This window comes from Hipposideros armiger, unplaced genomic scaffold (assembly GCF_001890085.2).
Source record: "Hipposideros armiger isolate ML-2016 unplaced genomic scaffold, ASM189008v1 scaffold_207, whole genome shotgun sequence".
Classification (NCBI taxonomy): Eukaryota; Metazoa; Chordata; class Mammalia; order Chiroptera; family Hipposideridae; genus Hipposideros; species Hipposideros armiger.
Window position 1 is genome coordinate 374,969 of NW_017731557.1, and position 20,427 is coordinate 395,395.

Below are 20,427 nucleotides of genomic sequence, written 5' to 3' on the forward strand. Positions count from 1 at the left end.
TAGCTGTCGACTTTGTTTCAGACACCAACCTTCCCCTACACTTTTCATGACCCAAGTCTCTATGAGATAATCCAGACGTGCCGATGACAGTGACAGTTGTCCTAGAGTGACCACACGGATTCTTTCTAGCACTGTAAACAGTGTGTCTTCCTTTGAGCCAGGTTTCCAAAAGGTTTTGATATCGAAGAAGCTGTGCCTTGTTATAGGCTTTTAATGAAAGCAGAGTACTGTAGTGTACGAAAAAAAAAGAACAAATGGTGACTTAATTTTGAAAAGAACAGCTGCCTATGATTACAGCTGAATTTGCATTTTTTAAAGTTTTACGGCAGTCACTTTATCAGTTTAATGGCTGCTAAGTATTTTTCAGTAAAGTTTTATTTTAGCATAAAACTTTTGCTCCTGGTTACTTTGATTTTTATCTAAATCAGTATTCCAAGAAAGCCTCTGAGTTTCTAAATTGAAATGTTAAGTGAACGAATAGGATAAACTTATACATATCATTTTACAATAAAACTTAAAGTAAAGATGTATGTTTTTGAACGAAAGCAAGGATACTACATCCTTCAGATTTCTTTTCAGCTGATGTATTTTAGCCTTTCTATGTATCAGGCACTGAGCGCTTAATTTTGCTTTATTTATTTATTTATTTATTTATTTATTTATTTATTTATTTATAAATTCTTTGTGCTCTTAGCTTTGCATGTGTTATCTATTTAATCCTCACAATTATCCTGTGAGGTGAAGGTACTGTTACTGCCAGCATGTTACAGATGAACAAACTGAGGCTCAAAAGATTAAAGCAGATCATTCCAAACCTATGCTAGTTGCTAATGAAAATATTTTTTATGGAAGACGATAAATAAAATTAGGAATCACATTTTGAAAATCCTTGTTTTCATCCCAACTCCAGTACTCCAGTATGCTGAGATCTTCTTTTCCCTCTGACTACCAAAGAACACTTTTCCACCACACCTCAATTAAGTACTCACTTGCACTATTAGTTAAATTAAAAAAAAAAAAGTCAATCTGCATTTCATTTGTAGTCTCTCCACTACCAACTTCAGAAACTATTCTAGAGTTTCAGTTTTATTGAAACCTATTTCTTTTGTGGGGCAAGGTAGTAAGAAGTAGGATATAAAGAAAGAGGCAGGAGTGGAGGTTAAGAGGGTTCAAGGAAGGAGACACACTTAAGAAAAAATACCATGTATTTGTGGAAGGCAGTGTTAACTGCTTCATTCTTTACCACCTCTGAGGAACACCCAGGGATCTCTTGGGGAGGATGAAGAAGGGTACCATCATCCTTTCCTAGAGAAGCACTGTTTTATTGCAGGACCCTATTACAGTAGGGTCCTCTGAAGTTTACTAATCTAGGTCAAAAGATATTTTTGAATAGAGGAAATCTGTTTAAGGGTAGATTAATTGTTGTGTTTAGGAAGAGAATGCCAGAAAATAAAATTTTAGTTAACACTGGATGATGGGAGGTCTTTGAGAGGTAGCGTAAGAAGAGAAGTCAAGAAAAACCTAGGTATGGAGAAAAAAAAAGACCCTAGTCTCTTAGATTTAAAGAAAAATCAGTTCTGTGTGAGGGGTCATGATAGAAGTAGAATTCAGACCTTGAGTTTCATGCTGGTGACTTATATTTGAGTATCACATATGTGCCTATATCTATTATTTTTAAATCCTCTTAAAATAGTTTCTTAGGTATAAATATTTTTAGCAATCTGTGAACCCCTTATTTCACCTTCTTTCTACTGATAATGTTTCTATTCAAAGGCTTTTGTTTTACTTATGCTTTAGTTTCTAAAGTGGACATCAGAGTGGGCTATGATAACTCTTTAGTTTGAACCCTACAACTGAATGCATCATATGCCAAAATAAATTCAAACTGAAACAAGTTAGTTATATATTCATTTTCCTGTAAAAATGAAGTAAAACTGAGTTTATATTGTCATGGTTCTATTTTAAGTTTTTCCTTTAGCATATTGAAAATGTTTGTACTTTATCCTTAATCCAGTAGTTGTAAGAGTTCACATTTGAAGTCCATTTGCCTCTCAGCCATCCTTGACAATACAGAACTTAATTCCAAGAGAATTTCATTCTCCCTCTTTCACACTGCATTAAAATATATGTGAACAAATAGAAATGAGCTGGATAGGCAGTCTTCAGAGTTTTTCTAATTCTGTTAAACCATTAAGGGGCTTGTAATGTCATGTACTGCCATTCCCTTAGCAACTTGACTTAGCTTCTAAATGTACTGAGAGCCACTCTGTTTCATCAGGTAAAGTGAGTTATTTCAGACTGCGGTGTTGTTAATTGAAACATTTGGTGCCTTGAAATAATAAAGGCCAAATTAAATCTTATTTTAATCAAATAGTGTACAAATGAGGTTAACATGGTGACTATGTATATTTTGGATATCATTTATTTTATGGCATACTCAATTTTGACACTGAATTTTCAGAAAGGCCTAAGTTTGTCTTTAACCAAACTATCTTAAATAGAGTGGAATAGCACAGCATATCTATTTACCTAATGTAAGGCTATGTGAGGTCTTATTCATTAAAGCAAGCATTTATTGGATACCAGTTAATTTGCACAGCTCAAGTAATGCATTCTAGATGTTGAGAAAAACTCACTTCCTCTCCAGTGACATCTGTTAAGACAACATACACATATGTGATTAATAAATGTGTATATATTTTCATGTATATTATATATCCCTCATTTTTTTCAAGGAATTAAATAGTTTTATGGATATTTTCTTAAATTGTTGAACATCTTTGGAAAACTGATAACCCATGCTATCCATTGTATATATGGAGAAACTGAAATTTAAAGAGTAAATTCACTGTAGCAGAACCAGGAACAGTGTTTAGGTGAACAGACTCATGATTTTATACTTTTTGTTTTATACTACACAGGTTCTCTGTTTTGTCATACAGAGTCCCTTGTATACTTGGGAGAAAAGAAGAGGTTGTAATAGTAGTTCTTTGGATTAACCAGAATATGACCTAACATGTTTCACACAGCTCCTGCAGGAAGACAAGCCTGAGGCATTCTGGGTAATACAGCGGTGCAGGTTCTCTAGGTGTGGTTGGATTACCTCTGCTATGTAGGACGTGACAATAAGGGCCCAGAATGTTGTATGAGAGAGAGCCAGTTTCTCAGGATGTTGTGGGACTGAAGAATCTGGCATCAAGGACAGAAATTGTCTAAATAAAATCCTTTTCTACTTATTCCTAGTCAGTTTATATGAAAACAGCAAGTTTTATAAAAAGTTGATTTCCATATAATTTTGTAATTCCTTATTATTTACCTTTGGATTTTATTTAAACACACACAAAATACTTTCCTATCCACGTCTATTTTCAGAAGGTAAAGATAAAGAGTAAAAATCACAAGTATCAGATTTGGTATACTTTCTTTTACTCCTAAAAACTACTGGACACCATTTTGAAAGGATTGATTTCAGACAATTTTCTTGAGCATTAAAGTTTCCAGGATGAGAACAAGGAAAGAATTATTCTGATGGGTGGATAGTCAGACAATATCATACTTTTTCTAGAGAATAACATTACCTTTTATTAATTACACAAGAAACATTTCACATTTCTCTTCAAGCATATTTAGTGGTATTTGCTCTAAGAGCTAGAAAGGCAGCCACCCTCAGGAACTTTCTCTCTTGTTCTGTTTTTAGCTGTTTATTGAAGTTTTTATTTTTCCTAATGTATTTACAAGGTTTACAGTAGTAAACCTTGTAAAATTCACCTGTTAACTAGATTCCTAAGATTATTATTAGTCATCCTAATGACAATTAAGAGATAGTCAGTAAGTGGATATTAAATTATTGACGAAAGATCTCTCCTAACCCTTTCTGCCTCTTTCCACCATCTTATTCCCTAATAGTAGTTGTATTTTTTACTTCTGTTGAAGTATAGATTCTCTACTTTTCTACTATTTTTCCTCTCCTTGACCTATTATGTATAATACCAGTGAAGGTAGTAATATGCTGATACAGCCTTTTTTCTTTTCCTTTGTGACTTACAACTGCTCATGCTAGGCATCCTATAGAATAAAACATCTTTGAGCACACTCATCATCTCAGCAGTTGTTCATTGTGGTAAATGAGGAAAGAAAAATGTCAAAATCTATGATTTTCTTGGAGACTATTATATGTTTGACAGCTATGCACGTATAGATATAGCATAGATGTACTACACTGATTCACATATCTCTTCTGTTGTTCTGCAGATGTTTTATGCTACAATAAAGAGGGAGAGAATTAACTGCTGTTCTTAAGTGGGCTTTGCCAGTGCCTTTCAGTCAGCCTTCATTAGGAACACACACCTGTGGTGAACAAGTGGGATTTATTTTACTTATTTTAACCAGGGAGAACATACACCATGGGAAACGGTGGTGTATCTCAGGAAAAGGGTGCTGGAAAGAACCCAAAGAATTTGGGCTTGTGTTAGGTAATTTTGAAGAGGATTTAAGGCAGCAGGGTTTTCCTCTGGATTGGATGCTGTCAGGAAGTGAGGATAATTCTATGATTAAGTATCTTAATAAATCTGATCTAGAAAGTGGTAAGACTAGAGTGAGGCCAAAGCTGTAATTGGTTAAGAAGCACTCCTGAGCCTGAGATGGGGATGTTTGGTATTTAATGGCTTGGACATTGCTTATGTTTTGTCTGTGTTTATACATGATAATAGAGTGGTCTTGTTTTTGTCTTGATCTATTGTGGTCGTAGAGTGGCGTTGTGTAATGTTGATGTTGTATGAAATTATTTATATTCAACAGAATATGTTCACAGAACATTGAGGCCTAACTGTAATGCCAGGTCAGCTCATAGTTACACCAGGCCCTAGCTCATAGGCCAGCTTCTGGATGTCAGGGCTGCTTTCCTCTTTCTCAGCTTTGAAGGTCTAATTTTACTTATCCTTTTTAAATTGCAGTGCCTCTTATCCAAATTGACATTTGAATTCTGACTACAAAGGGTCTTGGGCAAGTTACTTACATTGAGAATGTTTGTAAAATGGTCAGTACCTATGCATAGTAGGTCCTCAGAAAATGGCAACTATTATTATTATTATTTTTTTTTTTATTGTTAGTTTCAGGTGTACAGAACAATGCAATAGTTACCCTTGGCAACTATTATTATTAATTCAACAATCCTTGAAGATTACAGCCTCCAGAGGTTATATTAGAACACTGGTAAACCTTGATAACTAGTTTACATTACCCTTTTTAGGAAACAGCAGCTGTATAAATGAGATTTGGGGAAGAAAAATTACTTTTAAAGTATAAAAATACTTTTGCTAATTGTGACCCTGAGTTCACAAAAAAACAGATGGAAGTCTCCTGCTAACTTCTCACTTAGTATCCTAGCTTTTTATTACAAAAGAGATAAAATGAATTTTTTGTACTCTTGTGAACATAATGCAAGCTCTTGTAAAGAATTTAGAAAATACAGAAAATGCACAGAAGAAAATGAAAATTACCCACCACTCATAATAAATCCAAAAGACTTTAAAGAATATAAATTAATCAGCATTCTTAAAGTTTAAAGAAAATGTCCAAAACTGAAATGATTTCTTTTTTTAGATTTTTTTATTGGGTAATTCGGGGGATGGGAACAGTGCTGGGGAATTGGGGGAAGGGGAACATACAAGTTGCTGTCGTTTTGTTCTTCAGTCTAGTTGTGGAGGACGTTGCTTCACTGGCCCAAGTTGGCACCATCATTGCGCTCTTCCTCGGCAAGGCAAATCAGTCACCGGCTTCTGGACAGCCACTCACGGCGGCTGCTGACCGCTCACGCTGGCTGCTGGCTACACACAGTAGCCCATGGCAACCCACTACAGCAGGGGCTGCAGCCTACGCTGTCGCTGGTGACTCATGGCAGCCCAGCTCCAGGTTGAGCTGTTGTTCAGCATCTTAGCTGTGGAGGGCAGTGTCACTGGCCCTCATATGTGGGATCCGAACCGGGGCCCTCTGGCGTCCCAAGCCAGTTCTTAACCATCGCGCCACTGGGCCGGCCCCTGAAATGATTTCTTTACATGGGATTCAAAACCTTCCCAATTAAATAGGGAAATAAGTCTTTACTTCAGAAATAAACCTTGCAGCTTGAAAATGGAGGGAGGCAAATACAACTGTTTCGCTGAATTAGAGTAGAAAGCATCCTTTCTGTAATAGTAAACTGTGAGAGAATTAATCAAGCGGCTGTTCGGCTGATGCTTCATGGTCCCTGTGGTTTATTGGGGATTAGCTCAAATTAAAATCTGCAAGATCTTTAAAGATATCTGTTGCTCTGCTAATTGTGACACTTCCAAGTTGCTAGCAGAAAATTGTGTAGGAAACTGGATATATTTGCTCCCTGGAATTGTTTGTAGACAGATACTTAAGGACTAAATTAGATAAATAAAAGAAAGCATTGGGCTTTGTATAACTTAAATGAGCAAAATTCAAGAACATGTAACTGTTCATACAGTTCAGGAGTAGAAGGATTTAAATTAGTTAATCAACAAATTTACTAAATATGAGTATGATAAAGATAATAAAAGTAATGTTTACATATCTCTTTATTATTTAAAGTATTTTCACATACCCTTTTCATTTGATTTTTGCCACAACTCAGAGTTAGGTGAAAGAAATGTCAACTTGTTTTTAGGTAAGGAGACTGGAGCTCAGAAATGTTAACTGACTTTCCCAACGTCATACAGCTATTAAATCATGGAGCAAGGACTTAAATCTCTGTCTTCTAACTCACTTACTTGCAAACACACATCTCTCTATAGGTACCACTTATATATGAATGAAAAGGTGCAATAGATAATTTACAAATTAGTCTACTGTACTTATCTGCTTAAAGGTGGATACTGTCAGGATTTCTGTTGCTTGTACAGTAACACATTCTTAAAATTAATATAATGAACAAATATAAAAACAGAAAATCTTCTGTAATATCACCCTTAGAGAGATGACTACTAAGTTTCCTGACTTTATCTACTTATATAAACATAAATATTTATTCGTTAGAGGGGAAAAAACACGTTACATACAAACTAATCTATAATCTTTTTCTCTTAATGTATTGGAACTCTTTCCATTTCAACATATTTGATCTTTTTCCTCTATTTTTTCAGTTTTTAAGTACACTTTTATTAAAATACACATAAAGTACACAATTAATGTATTGCTTAATGAATTTTCAAATTGCACACAGCAGTCAAGAAATAAAATATTACTCCAGAAGCCCGCCTTTCTCATGATCCCTTCCACTCACTACCTTTCCCCATGTTTCACATAAGTATCTATAAATCTTCTAACACCATGCATCAATTTTGCCTAATCTTGAACTTTATAAATGATATCATATATGTTCTTCTTGTGTGTGGCTTCTTTTGCTCAACATTATGCTTGTCAGATGAATTCATGATGTTGCATGTGGCAGTAGTTTATTCATTTTCATTGCTGTATACCAGGGATCAGCAAATTGTCTCTAATGGATCATTTGGTAATTTTTTTTATTGTGGTAAAACATAGAATACATAAAATGTATCAATTTAATCATTTAAAGTGTATAATTCAGTGACATTAAATACATTAACAGCATTGTGCAACCATCACCACTTTCCATTTCTAGATCTTTTCATCATCCCAAACAGAAACTCTATACCCACTAAACAGTACTCCCCATTTCCCTTTTCTCTTTTTTTTTAAACATTTTATTGGGGAATCGGGGAAGGGAAACAGACAAGTTGCTGTCCTTTTGTTCTTCAGTATAGTTGTGGAGGACGTTGCTTCACTGGCCCATGTTGGTATTATGATCATTGCACTCTTCCCAGGTGAGACAGTCACTCGCTGGCCATTGGACAGCCACTCATGGTGGCTCATGGCAGATATTGAAACCTCGCATGTGTTGCCAGCCAGCCCCACTGCATCCTACGCCGTTGCCGGCAACTCACGGCAGCCCAGCTCCAGGTCGAGCTGTTGTTCACCATCTTAGCCATATAGGGCACAGCGTCACTGGCCCATGTGGGAACCAAACCGGCGGCTCTGTTGCTCAGAGCTCGCACTCCCAAGCCAACTCTTAACCAACTGAGCCACTTGGCCTGCTCCCCATTTCCCTTTCTCAATTCTCCCCTCCATCAGTTCCTGATAACATCTGTTCTGCTTTCTGTCTCTATTAATTTGCTGAATAATATTCCATTGTATGTATATACCTCATTTTGTTTACCCATTCATCTGTTGATGGACATTTGGGTTTCCATCTATTATAAATAATGCTGCTATGAACATTGATGTACAAGTAGCTGTTTAAGTCCCTGCTTTCAATATTTTTGAATACCTATCTGGGAGTTGAATTGCTGGATCATATGGTAATTCTAAGTTTAATTTTTTGAGGGACTGCCAAATTATTTTCCCTAGAAGCTGTACCATTTTTAGATTCCCACCACCAGTGCACAAGGGTTTCTAATTTTTCCACACATTTGTTAGTTATAAGGTTTTTAAAAAAAAATAATATAGCTACCCTAATGTGAAGAGGTATCTCATCATTGTTTTGATTTGCATTTCTCTAATGACTTATGTTGAGCATCTTTTTGTGTGTTTATTGGTCATTTGCATATCTTCTTTGGAAAAATGTCTGTTCAAGTTCTTTGCCCATTTTTCCATTGGGTTTGATTTTTTGTTGGGCCATTTAGTAAATTTTTAAGCTCGCTGTCACAACTACATAATACTCGCATATAGTGAGTGTGATCCAGTAAAGCTGTACGTACAAAAACAGGCAACTGACTGTATTTGACCCTTGGGCCATTGTTTGCCCTATATTATGTAGTTTATTTGTAGTTCAAATTATTGGCTAATGATTTCAATACAACGAATGATTGTAAGTTTCTGCCACCCCAACTTCTCTTGATTTGGTGTAGTCTGGTTAGTAGAATTTGAGTGTTATTTGGAGTCATAGGGGTAAGAGGGATATGTGTAAGGGATACTAGGAACTCTTAAAGCATCTTGAAGGCCTTTTCTGTGCTAGAGACTGTTGGAAGGTTTGATTTTTTTTCCCAGCTATAATGTAGTCAGAAGGGTGATCAGTGTGTTATGGGCTGTATTTTCCCCTACCTTAAGGGATTAAAGTGATTTGAGCATGAGTTTCAGCCCTTGTGCTGGCTGACCTAGTTCAGAACTCTTCAATGATGCAGGGTCCCAACTGAAATCCTGGGATCTTTGCCACCACTTACTTCTCCTGGGCAGGAACCATTTTTTGTTAACTTAGCACCATGAGCCTGGCGAAAGCTCTGCTTAGTTTCTTGATCACTTTTGCTTTCAGAACTGGCAATTGCTTCAAGCAGAAAAGTGCCCCAAATGCCAGGCTTACTTCCGTTGGCTTTTCTCCTTTCCACATTTTGGTAATTTTCACTGTTTTGAAAACTCCAATCCTTGAAACAAATATTTTAAAAAATATTTTTCTATTTTAGCTTTTCTAATCTAATCCTACTCTTATAATCAAAATTTAAGTTCTGGTATAATCCAAGCCACAGCAAATATCCATATACATAAATATTGGAATATTACACTTTTTAAAAATCAGGGTAAATCACAGATAGTAAAATTTACCCTGTTTTAGGGGCATACAATTCAGTGAATTTTGCCAAAAAGTTGGGTAATCATTACCACAATCAATAATGGAATCATATAGTATGTAGCCTTTTGTGTCTAGCTTCTTTTACTTAGCATGTTTTTGAGGTTCATCCATGTTCCTACATGTATCAGTAGTTTGTTTGTTCCTGTTTATTACTGAGTAGTGTTCTATGTATGGATGTACCACAGTTTATTAACCCATTCACTAAATGATGGACATCTGAATTGTTTCTAGTTTTTAGCTCTTATGAATAAAACTGCTTTAAAAATTCATGTACAGGTCTTTAATCTTTTCATTTCTTTGGGTAAATACGTGGAAGAATGGATTGCTGGGTCATGTTGTGAATATCTGTTAATGTCATAAGAAACTACCAAACTCTTTTCCAAAGTGGCAGCACCATTTTGTGTTTATACCTACAAACATATGAGAGAAGTCCGTTTATGCTTTACCTTGTCATTTCTTTTCCATTCTAAATTAGGTACATAATGGTACATAATCTTGTAGTATTAATTTGTAGTCTGCTAACGACTAAGGATGTTCAGCATCTTTTCTTGTGTTTATTTGTCATTTATGTCTCTTCTTTGGTAAAGTGAATGTTTCAATCTTTTGACCACTATTTTTTTTTTAATGTGGTTTTTGGTTGTTGTTTTTTTAAGATTTTTATTGGGGAATTGGGGGAAGGGGAACAGACAAGTTGCTGTCCTTTTGTTCTTCAGTCTAGTTGTGGAGGACGTTGCTTCACTGGCCCAAGTCGGCACCATCATTGCACTCTTTCCGGGCGAGGCAGATCAGTCGCCGGCTTCTGGACGGCCGCTCACAGCGGCTGCTGGCCGCTCACGCTGGCTGCTGGCTACACACGGCAGCCCATGACAACCCACTGCCACAGGGGCTGCAGCCTACGCCGTCGCCAGCGACTCACAGCAGCCCAGCTCCAGGTTGAGCTGTTGTTCAGTATCTTAGCTGTAGAGGGCAGTGTCACTGGCCCTCACATGTGGGATCCGAACCGGGGCTCTCTAGCATCCCAAGCCAGTTCTTAACCATCGCGCCACTCGGCCGGCCCTTGACCACTATTTTTTAATGAGTTGTTTTTTTTATCATTGTATTGTAAGAGTCCTTTATATATTCTGGTTATAAGTCCTTTAGTTGACATGTTGTTTTGCAAATATTTTCTCCCAGTAGATCTGTGGTTTCTCATTGTCTTAACTGTGTTTTGAAGAATAGGAGCTTTTAATTTTAATGAAGTCTAGTTTATCAGTTTTTTCTCTTAATGTTTATGAATTTTTATGTTCTCACAAATCTCTACCTAAGCCGACATTACAAAGGATTTTTCTATGTGTATTCTATAAATTTTATGGTTTTAGGCTTTGCAATTAGGTCTGTGATCCATTTCAGTCTGATTTTTGTATATCGTGTGAAGGTTTTTGCATATGGATGTCCATTATTCCAGCATCGTTTTTTGAAAAGACTGTTCTTTCTCCACTGAATGACGTAGTCATCTTTGTGAAAATCAGTCAATGATATACATGTAGGTCTAGCTCTGAACTTTCTCTTCTGTTCCATTGGCCTATATGTCTGTCCTTTCTCCACTAGCCTTTTACTGTTCGGTAAGAAATACCTATGCATTTTGTATCATGCTGACTTGTGAGATTCAAATAAGGCAGTAAATCAACTACCTGTTACCAAAGAATATTAGGTAATTGAGTAATTATTGAGCCGTGAATATATTTGTAATCAGTCATTTCATCTCCCTACAGTAACGTACTAAACTCCTAAAAACATTTTGTTTAGATGTTGCCGAGAACTGTCATACACTGTTGTTAGGAATGTGAATTGGTACAGTGCACAGGCACTCTCAAAGAGCAGTTTGTAGGTTTCTGGTGAATGGAGACTATGTGGTGGACTGTGACTCATCAACTCTACTTCTTAAGCATATACCCCAGATAAACTGGTACATTACATAAGGGGACAGGTACAAGAACGTTTATTATAGCATTATTTGAAATACTGAAAAACTGGAAACAACCTAAATATCTTTTATTTAAGTTGTTGAATAAATCATAGGATGATATAGGATACTATACAGAAGTCAAAATGAATGAACTAGATACTAGATCTCTGTACAGCAACACAAATCTCAAAAGCAATGTAAAATTTAAATAAAACAATACAAATAAAATAGGAACAACAGAAAAAGATGTGCCAGAAAGATACACTGAATTCATAATAGTGGTTTTTGGAAAGGGAAGGAACATTGAAGTGGGAAGAGGCTCAAATAAAGGAACTCCTGTTTTATCTGTTAGATTGTACTTTATTTAAAAAAATTTTAAGCAAAGGTGGCATTATTAGCAATATCCCCACCACTAGACCACTAGAATGCAAATGCATATTTTACTACTTTCTGTAATTTCTCCCTTTCTTTCAAATTAAAAAAAGTACACGTAAACAGATGTTTTCTTATAACGAATAAGCACGTAAGCATCCAAATAATTTTGAGTTGATTTACAAGAAATTCTTAATAATTTTTTCATGTGTTATTATCAAGTACTTATTGAGCACTTATTCTGGACCAAACACTGTGTGAAATACTAATGATGCTGTAATACATACAAAATTACTGTCCCAGGGCTGAGTCTAGTTAGTGATTTATTTTTAGGATGAAGGAAGGGTAGAGAGGAAGGTAGTACCCATTCATAAGAGACAGCATTTCTTAGTTGTGTGTGGTATTTATAATAAGACTTTATTCTATGTTATCAAGAGAGTCATGATATTGTATTGGTTTTGAAATTTCAAATAATGAAGGACATGGGAATTTTTGTTTGATTAAATAGGGACATGAGTTGCGGGAAAATGATACACACAGTTCTAATAGATGGTTCTTATCATATCTTGACTATGTCTCTGTATTAGCCACTTAGAGGCTTTGCAGATTCTAAGGACTAAGAAATTAATTTTCAAAAACAATGAGATTTGCATATAATTGTTATCACTTTACAGAAATATCCTACACACATGTTGATATGCTGAATTTTTAGATCCTTTCTAAACTTAACTTGGATTAAGAATTAATGTTATAAACCAGTCATTTGTTTCAAAGAAAATAGAAATGTGTTACTAAATGCCACACTTGTAATCTCATGTACCAATTCTCATGATGCAGTCATTTGTTAAATAAAAACTATAGAAATGAGGCACCCAACAATAAACATATTACATCAAATTTGAATACATCAAATTTGAATACATTTAAACAGTTTTTCTCACTATTATTGAATTCATGTTTATATTTTTAAAACCATTTATTTAAAATAAATTCTCCCTAAATAAAATTTCTTTCCCTAGTATAGTGTTCAAAATGGTTATACATATCAATACCATAGATGATAAATTATTTAAATAAAATTTTTTTTAATCACAGCCTTAAAATTTTAAGAAACATTGAAGTCTATATCCCTCTTTTGAAGATTCATGTATACATTAAGATGCTGAAAATCCTAAGAAATCATATAATATTTCTCAGACTTATTTGATCACAACTGTCTTTTTCATGTTATCACCTAATAATAACAGTATGCTTTGGAAAATGTGTAGTGTATTCTTTATATTTGTGATATGAACAAATAATTATTTCTATTTTAAAGCAGGACAAAAGGATCAAGCTGTGGAATGGTATAAGAAGGGTATTGAAGAACTAGAAAAAGGAATAGCTGTCATAGTTACAGGACAAGGTAAGGTTGTGTTTTACATTTGTTTAGTAGCCATCCCAAATTATATTCACATGATTGCCCTGATTTCTGATCCATTTATCTTAAATGTATGTAACAGATATTTAAATATTGTGGTTAATGTTTGTAGACTTACAATTAATGCTTTATTACCTATGCTAAAAATGAAGTCATAACCAGACATGCTCAAACTTGATTACCTATAGCAGTCAGGCAGAAACCAGTATATTATTTGTGTCCTTCTTGGACCCACTGTTGGTGATGGTTTAGCCCATTTTCAGCCATATTTTTCAAACCTGTTGTTTTTCCTCATTGTTGAGGCAAGGAAGAAGTGGTTAATCCACAGACTCCCCTTTGCACTTATGGGTAATGCTTGATTGCATGTTAGAATATGAGCTGTAAATGTCTTAGTTTGATTCACACTTGACTTTTTAAAACCAAAGCAGATATTTCTCATCTTTACTATTACCTGAAATAAAAAATTAAAGTCTAATGTTATCTTTAAATCTATAGAAAACACTTATTATACACTTAACTATATGCCCAAGCATCATTGTACATGCTTTATATGTATTATCTGTTTATTTTCACTACAACCCCACATGCTGAGGCTGTTGCTGTTACCAATATTTTTCAGATGAATAACCTTACATACAAAGAAATTCAGTAACTTGCCTTCGGCCACATAGCCAGCAAGTGATAAAGTCAGGATTTGAACCCAAGTAGTCTGACTTCAGAGCCTGAATTCTTAAATACTATGCTGTGACTGTTGTGTAGTACGTAGATACCACTAGTAGAGAATTTCGGTTTACTGTAGCTAAAGTAAAATCAGAAGCTAAAATTATAATATGTAGGCTAGGAATCTTTGCCTTGTGGATCAATCCACCCAGTGGATGCCTGTTGTCTGGCTGGCTGACTCTACTACTTATATACAACCGCTAATCTCCAGTAATTACAATACATTGTGTCCAATATTTGCCATGTTTTATTCAGACTACTTCTCTAGCTACTGGTCTTCTGCATAAAAGAGCAGAATAGAACAAGTAAATATGGAGGTTAAGCATTGGAGACTTTCATGAGTTTATGATTATGACTTTATGAATTATGTACAAAATATATTTGCCGTTCTTTGTCAATTTAATAGAAGAAGAGTACAAAGAAAATGAATTGGTTATAGGAAGAATAGTGTATTACTGGATCAAAAATGCCTTTAGTTCTACCACTATGAGAAAAAAAACAATGTCAATTAAACTATGACACATAGTCTTCTTATCATTTAGAATTTGAACTTTAAACCTTATTAAATATGCTGTCCTGATCTTATTTACACATAGCTATAACAGCAGTGTTAATATCATACCTATGACCAAAGTTGCACATGCACAGGCAGTGACAAACTGTGTTATGATTGCAGTTTGGCTGATAGTGTTAGTAAGTTGGCAGTGGTTGTAAAATACATCCTGATTTCAAAGATTTGAAAGTGTAGGGAAAAAATATGTCTCAAAATCCGTGAAATACACATGAAATCAATGAAATAACTACAGTAGATATGAAGCCAACATAAAGAACTGTAACCGATTTTAAGTTATTATTTGAATATAATATTTTCTTAATTTCTTTATAAAGACTGTGACTCCCCATGAGATTAGTTGGGATGATGGTTTATCTTGAAGCAATATTAGTAGGGAAACATAGATATTTTAATTTTTTTTTCCTCTATTCTTTCAGGGGAACAGTGTGAAAGAGCTAGACGCCTTCAAGCTAAAATGATGACTAATTTGGTTATGGCCAAGGACCGTTTACAACTTCTAGGTATCAATTAATGAATTGTATAATTGGAATGAGATGTATCTGAAATGTGCACTCCATGATACTTTAAATGCAGATGGAAATAGACCAATGATCTTGAAAATGTGATCCAGGCTTTTTTTTCTTAACTTACAGAAAATTTCTAACATATAGAAAATAGGGTATAATGATAATTATACAATACTCAGCTTTAATAATTATCAACTCATGGTCAGTCCTTGATATATTTATACCAAGGGTTTGAAAACTACAGCCTAACCCCAGTTCACTGCCCATTTCTATAAATTGGCACACAGCTACTCTCATTTCTTTATATATTGTCTGGCTGCTTACATGCACTGTGACAGAGTTGAATAGTTGATAGATCATACAGCTCTTAAAGCCTTTTAATACGTAGCTTTTAAAAATATTTAAATATTTACTACCTGGCTCTTTCCAGAAAAAGTTTGCCAACTCCAGTTTATGTCTCTGCTCACTTTCTCCCACTTCATATTATTTTGAAACAAATTATGACATTTTTATATCATTTAGAAGTATTTCTAAAAGATAAAGATGCTCTAAAAATCGTTAAAATACTATTATCACACCTAAAAATTAACCAGTAATTTTAAAAAATATTAAATATGGTGGCCAAAAAAATGGTCAGTATCCACGTATAATTTGTATATAGTCTATAGTCTATGTATTATAATATCCAGCCGTTTGTCATAACTTCATAACTTTTTTTTTTATAATTTAATTGTTTGAAATAGGATCTAAAGAAGATCCATACAACATGTCTCTTAGTACACAAATCCATCTGTTTTTCTTTTCTTGGAGTTTGTTTGTTAATGAAACAGATCTTTGCCACATACTGTTTCCTGACTTGCTGCATGCGTCTCCATGGTATCTTTTAGTATATTATTCTGTCTTCTCTGTAATTGACGGTTAGATACACTCGTAGAGCTTTGATTGATATAAAAGCTAGATAGCAAAATAATTAATATTTTGGATGTTGTTGTCTCTCAACATGTTCAAAAGTGCTATGTACCCATTTGTGAAAGATGTTACTTTCAAAAACAGGGAGTGGAATAGAATGCATCAACATATTCCTGTCTTCTGAGAGCTCAAATAGTCTGGGATTATATATACCAACGACAGTAAAAAAGCTGTGTACAAGTGCATAGTAGAGCATATTTGTGTATTATGTACTCGTTAAGAAATGGAGTTTTTCAGAGGTGGGATGCCCAATCGGTATCTAATTAGAATGAAGAATGATACTGGGAGTTGTCCATACAGACTGTTTTGAGGGGATACAGTCTCGCTGATAAATTTGTTAAAAGATCATATATGTCATACATAGTAGTTCCCCCTTATCTTCAGGGGATGCGTTCTAAATGGATTGCACCCATCCCCAGTGGATACCTGAAACCGCAGATAGTACCAAACCTTATATATTACTGTAATTTTTCCTATACATACATACCTATGATAAAGTTTAATTTATAAATTAGGCACAGTAAGAAAGTAACAATAGTAACTATTATAGTAACTAATAGTAAATAATAATAAAATAGAAAAATTATAACAATATACTGTAATAAAAGTTATATGAATGTGGCCTCTCTCAAACTATCTTATTGTACTGTACTCACCTTTTCACTTAAAGGGAGCACTTTATGGCTTTTCTCTGGCATATCTGAATTGCCAGCATCACTACTCTTGCAGTTTGGGGCCATTATTATTAAGTAAAATAAGGGCTACTTGAACAGCAGCACTGTGATACCATGATAGTCAATCTGATAACCAAGACGGCTACTTAGTGACTAAGGGGTGGGTAGCGTATATAGCATGGATACGCTGGACAAAAGCATGATTCATGACCTGATCAGGATGGAGTGGGTCGGTGCGAGATTCCATCATGCTATTTAGTGTGTAATTGAAAACTTAGGAATTGTTTATTTCTGGAATTTTCCATTTAATATTTTCATCCCTCAGTTGACCCTGGGTAACTGAAACTGGAAAGTGAAACTGGGGAAGGAGGGACTAATGTAGCTTCAATTTACCATAAAATATGCTCTAGATAAAAAGATAATTTCGGCATCAGCATCTTGGTATACCTGGGGGTTACCCTTTTTTTTCTTTAACTTAGCTTCATTCAGTATTCTACTCAGCAAATATTTATTGGGTGATTACCATGTTTTAGGTGCTTAGGATATAGACAAGGATCCCTCCTTCATAGAGTTTATGAGTGTCTCCCAGCAGGTGAAGATTGACAGTAGGCAATAAACATAAAAATAAATAAATTATACAGTATGTTCAAATATGATAAATATATGGAAAAAAGAAAAAGTAAAACATAGTAAGGGGGTTTAGGGGTAGATGAGAGGTGGTTTGGTTTTTAGTTTTAAATAGGATGGTCAAGTTACGCGTCTTTGATAAGTTAACATGAGTTAGCCATGCAGGTATCTGAGTCCAGAAAGATGTTAAGAGCCACAATTCAAAGCCTTAAGAAAACACACCTGGTATGTTTGAGAAGCCGCGAAGAGGCCAGTATGCCCCAACAAGGAGAGTATAGTAGAGATGAGGTCAGAGAACTAATAGGAGTGGGGATTGTTAAAACACTCACGGCCTTATAGGCCACTGTGAAGATACGAGCTTTTACCACCTGTGAAATGGGAAGCAGTTATACAGATTTTTAGGAAAGGAATGACATAATCAGACTTAAATTTTAAAAGGGTCACCTTGGCTACTATGTTGCCTATAGAAGCGAAGGTAGAACCAGGGAGAGCAAGTAGAACCGCTACAGTTGTAAGCTGGGAAGAAACTCATAGAGGCTTGGATCTGGAAGACATCAGGAGAAACAGTAACGAGTTTTTGGATTGAGATTATATTTGAAGGTTCAGCAAACAGGTTTACTGATAGATTGGATAAAATGTTCCTCTCTTAAAGTCTCTCATAGTGGGAGAGGCAGATACATAAACAGATATATCACTGCAGGATGGAATATACAAATATGTTGTGGGGGTGGGGAAATAGGTGTCTAAGAAATCCTCCTGGAAGAAGTGAAAACTACGTGGGTATTAAAAAAGATAAATAAAAGTTATTAAGAATGTTTGGGAGAAAGGCGGTTCAGAGAGAAATAACAGCATGAACAAAGACTCTGGGGCCAGAAACAACATAGCGAGTAAGGAAGGGTGCTGGCAGAGATGGGAATTTATCACATAAAGGAGCTGAGTGCTAATCTGTGGGCAGTGGGAAGCTGCTAAAGGGTTGTAGGCAGAAGAGTTATGTGGTAAAATTTTCCTTTTAAGTAGATGATTGCGTGGGGCTTGCATGTGAGGGGATCAAGCAGCAAAGTAACTGTTTTATTTAAAGTCATTGATTAATTTACATAACGTTTAGTCATTCTAAAAAGAAGCATTAAACTAAGTTTACATTCTTTAACAAAAATGAATTGAGCAGGTTCACATTAGCAGTGTACTGCTATTGTGAATGTGTGCGTCCTTGCATATAAATCTAAACCCTACACACCTAAAAAACAAATTTTATAGCCTTTTGTTCCTGGTTATTATCGAAACTAAGGATTTAATTTGTTTATTATATAATGAATGTTAATGTGAACATTTTGTTACAGCTCATTGAAGGGAATGTTAATTGATAAAGAAGACATTTATAAATCAGCGTTTTTTTCTAATTTATGTCTTTTGCCAACACAGATAGTTTCTTTCTCAGTATGGTGATTTGAAGAGTATTATCATTGAGAAAAATCAGATGACCTACCTGTTAACTAACAACAACAACAAAAAAAACCCAGCTCCAGAGTATATTGTATCAGCCAGTTCTAGGATACAAAAGCTGTGCAGTACTTTGTGCTTTGTGCAAAAAGGGTAGCTGCTATTTAACCTGTCCCAAAGGCATGTGTGGTTGTACCATAAACCAAGCATGGCGCCTGCTTGTCTGACCTTAGAAATGGAAGTTTAGGAGAGTTAGTATATATGTGCTATATTTTTTATTGTATTCATATACTTTCTAGTATTGAAGAAAATAATCAGTTAACGACAACTTGAAAAGTTCCAAGAAAATTAATGTGGTAAAAATTGAGCCCCTATTGTGAATGAGGCACAGAGCAGGTACTTTATATATATTATTTTATTTAATCTTTTAGACCTTCAGAAAACTGAAGCTTAAGCAAGTGCATTCTAGTGAGGAAGTGGTGGAGCAGGGTATTTTATCAACTAGCAATATAGATTTGGTTGAATGGGGAAAAAAAGAGTAGCAGTGATGAAGAGTAGAAGGAAGTTTAAACTGCTACCCTTCGCCTTCAGATGCTAGACATAGAGACCCAGATCATAAGAGGATTTGTTGTTGTCATTTGAAGTGGAGGTAGGGTTGAAATAATCCTTTGTTAATTTTTAAAATAGGTGATATAGGCACATGCCACAAAATTTTTAAAGTTATAAGTATCAAAAGCATCCATCCATACTGTGCCTCAGCCACTCATTTCCCCCACTGAGAGGCAGCTGCTATTACCAGTTTCTCTGGGTCCTTTTTAGAGGTAATCTGCTTGTACAGTAGCCCCCCTTTATCCCTGGTTTTACTTTTTGTTGTTTCAAATACTTGCAGTCAACCGTGGTCCAAAATTATTAAATGGAAAATTCCAGAAATAAATGATCTATAATTAAATGGCTCATTGTTCTGAGTAGCATGATAAAATCTTGTGCCTTCCCGCTCCATTCCATCTCGGATGTGATCCATCCCTTTGTCCAGCGTAGCCATGCTGTATATGCTACCTGCCAGTTTGTCACTTATTAGCCATCTCCGTTATCGGATTAGTTATCAAAGAGAAAGAGACCACATAACTTTTATTACAGTATATTATAATTGTTCTATTTTATTATTTTTGTTAGTTATTGTGCCTTATTTATTTTTGTAAAGACTTTATTGGGGAATTGGGGGAGGGGAATAGTGTTGGGGAATTGGAGAAGGGGAACAGCCAAGTTGTTGTCCTTTTGTTCTTCAGTCTAGCTGTGGAGGACGCTGCTTCACTGGCCCATGTTGGTATGATCATTGCTCTCTTCCCGACTGAGGCAGTCGTTCGCCAGCCATTGGACGGCCGCTCACGGCTGCTCATGGCAGCTCACTGCAGCCTGCGTCAGAGCAGGTGACTCACAGCAGCCCAGCTCCAGGTTGAGCTGTTGTTCACAATCTTAGCTGTAGGGGGCGCACCTTACTGGCACATTTGGGAATTGAACCAGCAGCCCTGTTGTTCAGAGCTCG

General features: G+C 35.4%; 1 protein-coding gene across 1 annotated transcript in view; it reads left to right on the forward strand.

The window, feature by feature from the left end:
• The window catches only part of SPAST (spastin), a 46,074-nt gene that overhangs the window by 916 nt on the left and 24,731 nt on the right, over window positions 1-20,427 (forward strand). The window contains exons 2-3 of the mRNA XM_019653800.1: window positions 13,276-13,362; window positions 15,088-15,171. Coding sequence (XP_019509345.1) covers window positions 13,276-13,362; window positions 15,088-15,171 — 171 coding nt within the window. The remainder of the gene's footprint in view (window positions 1-13,275; window positions 13,363-15,087; window positions 15,172-20,427) is intronic.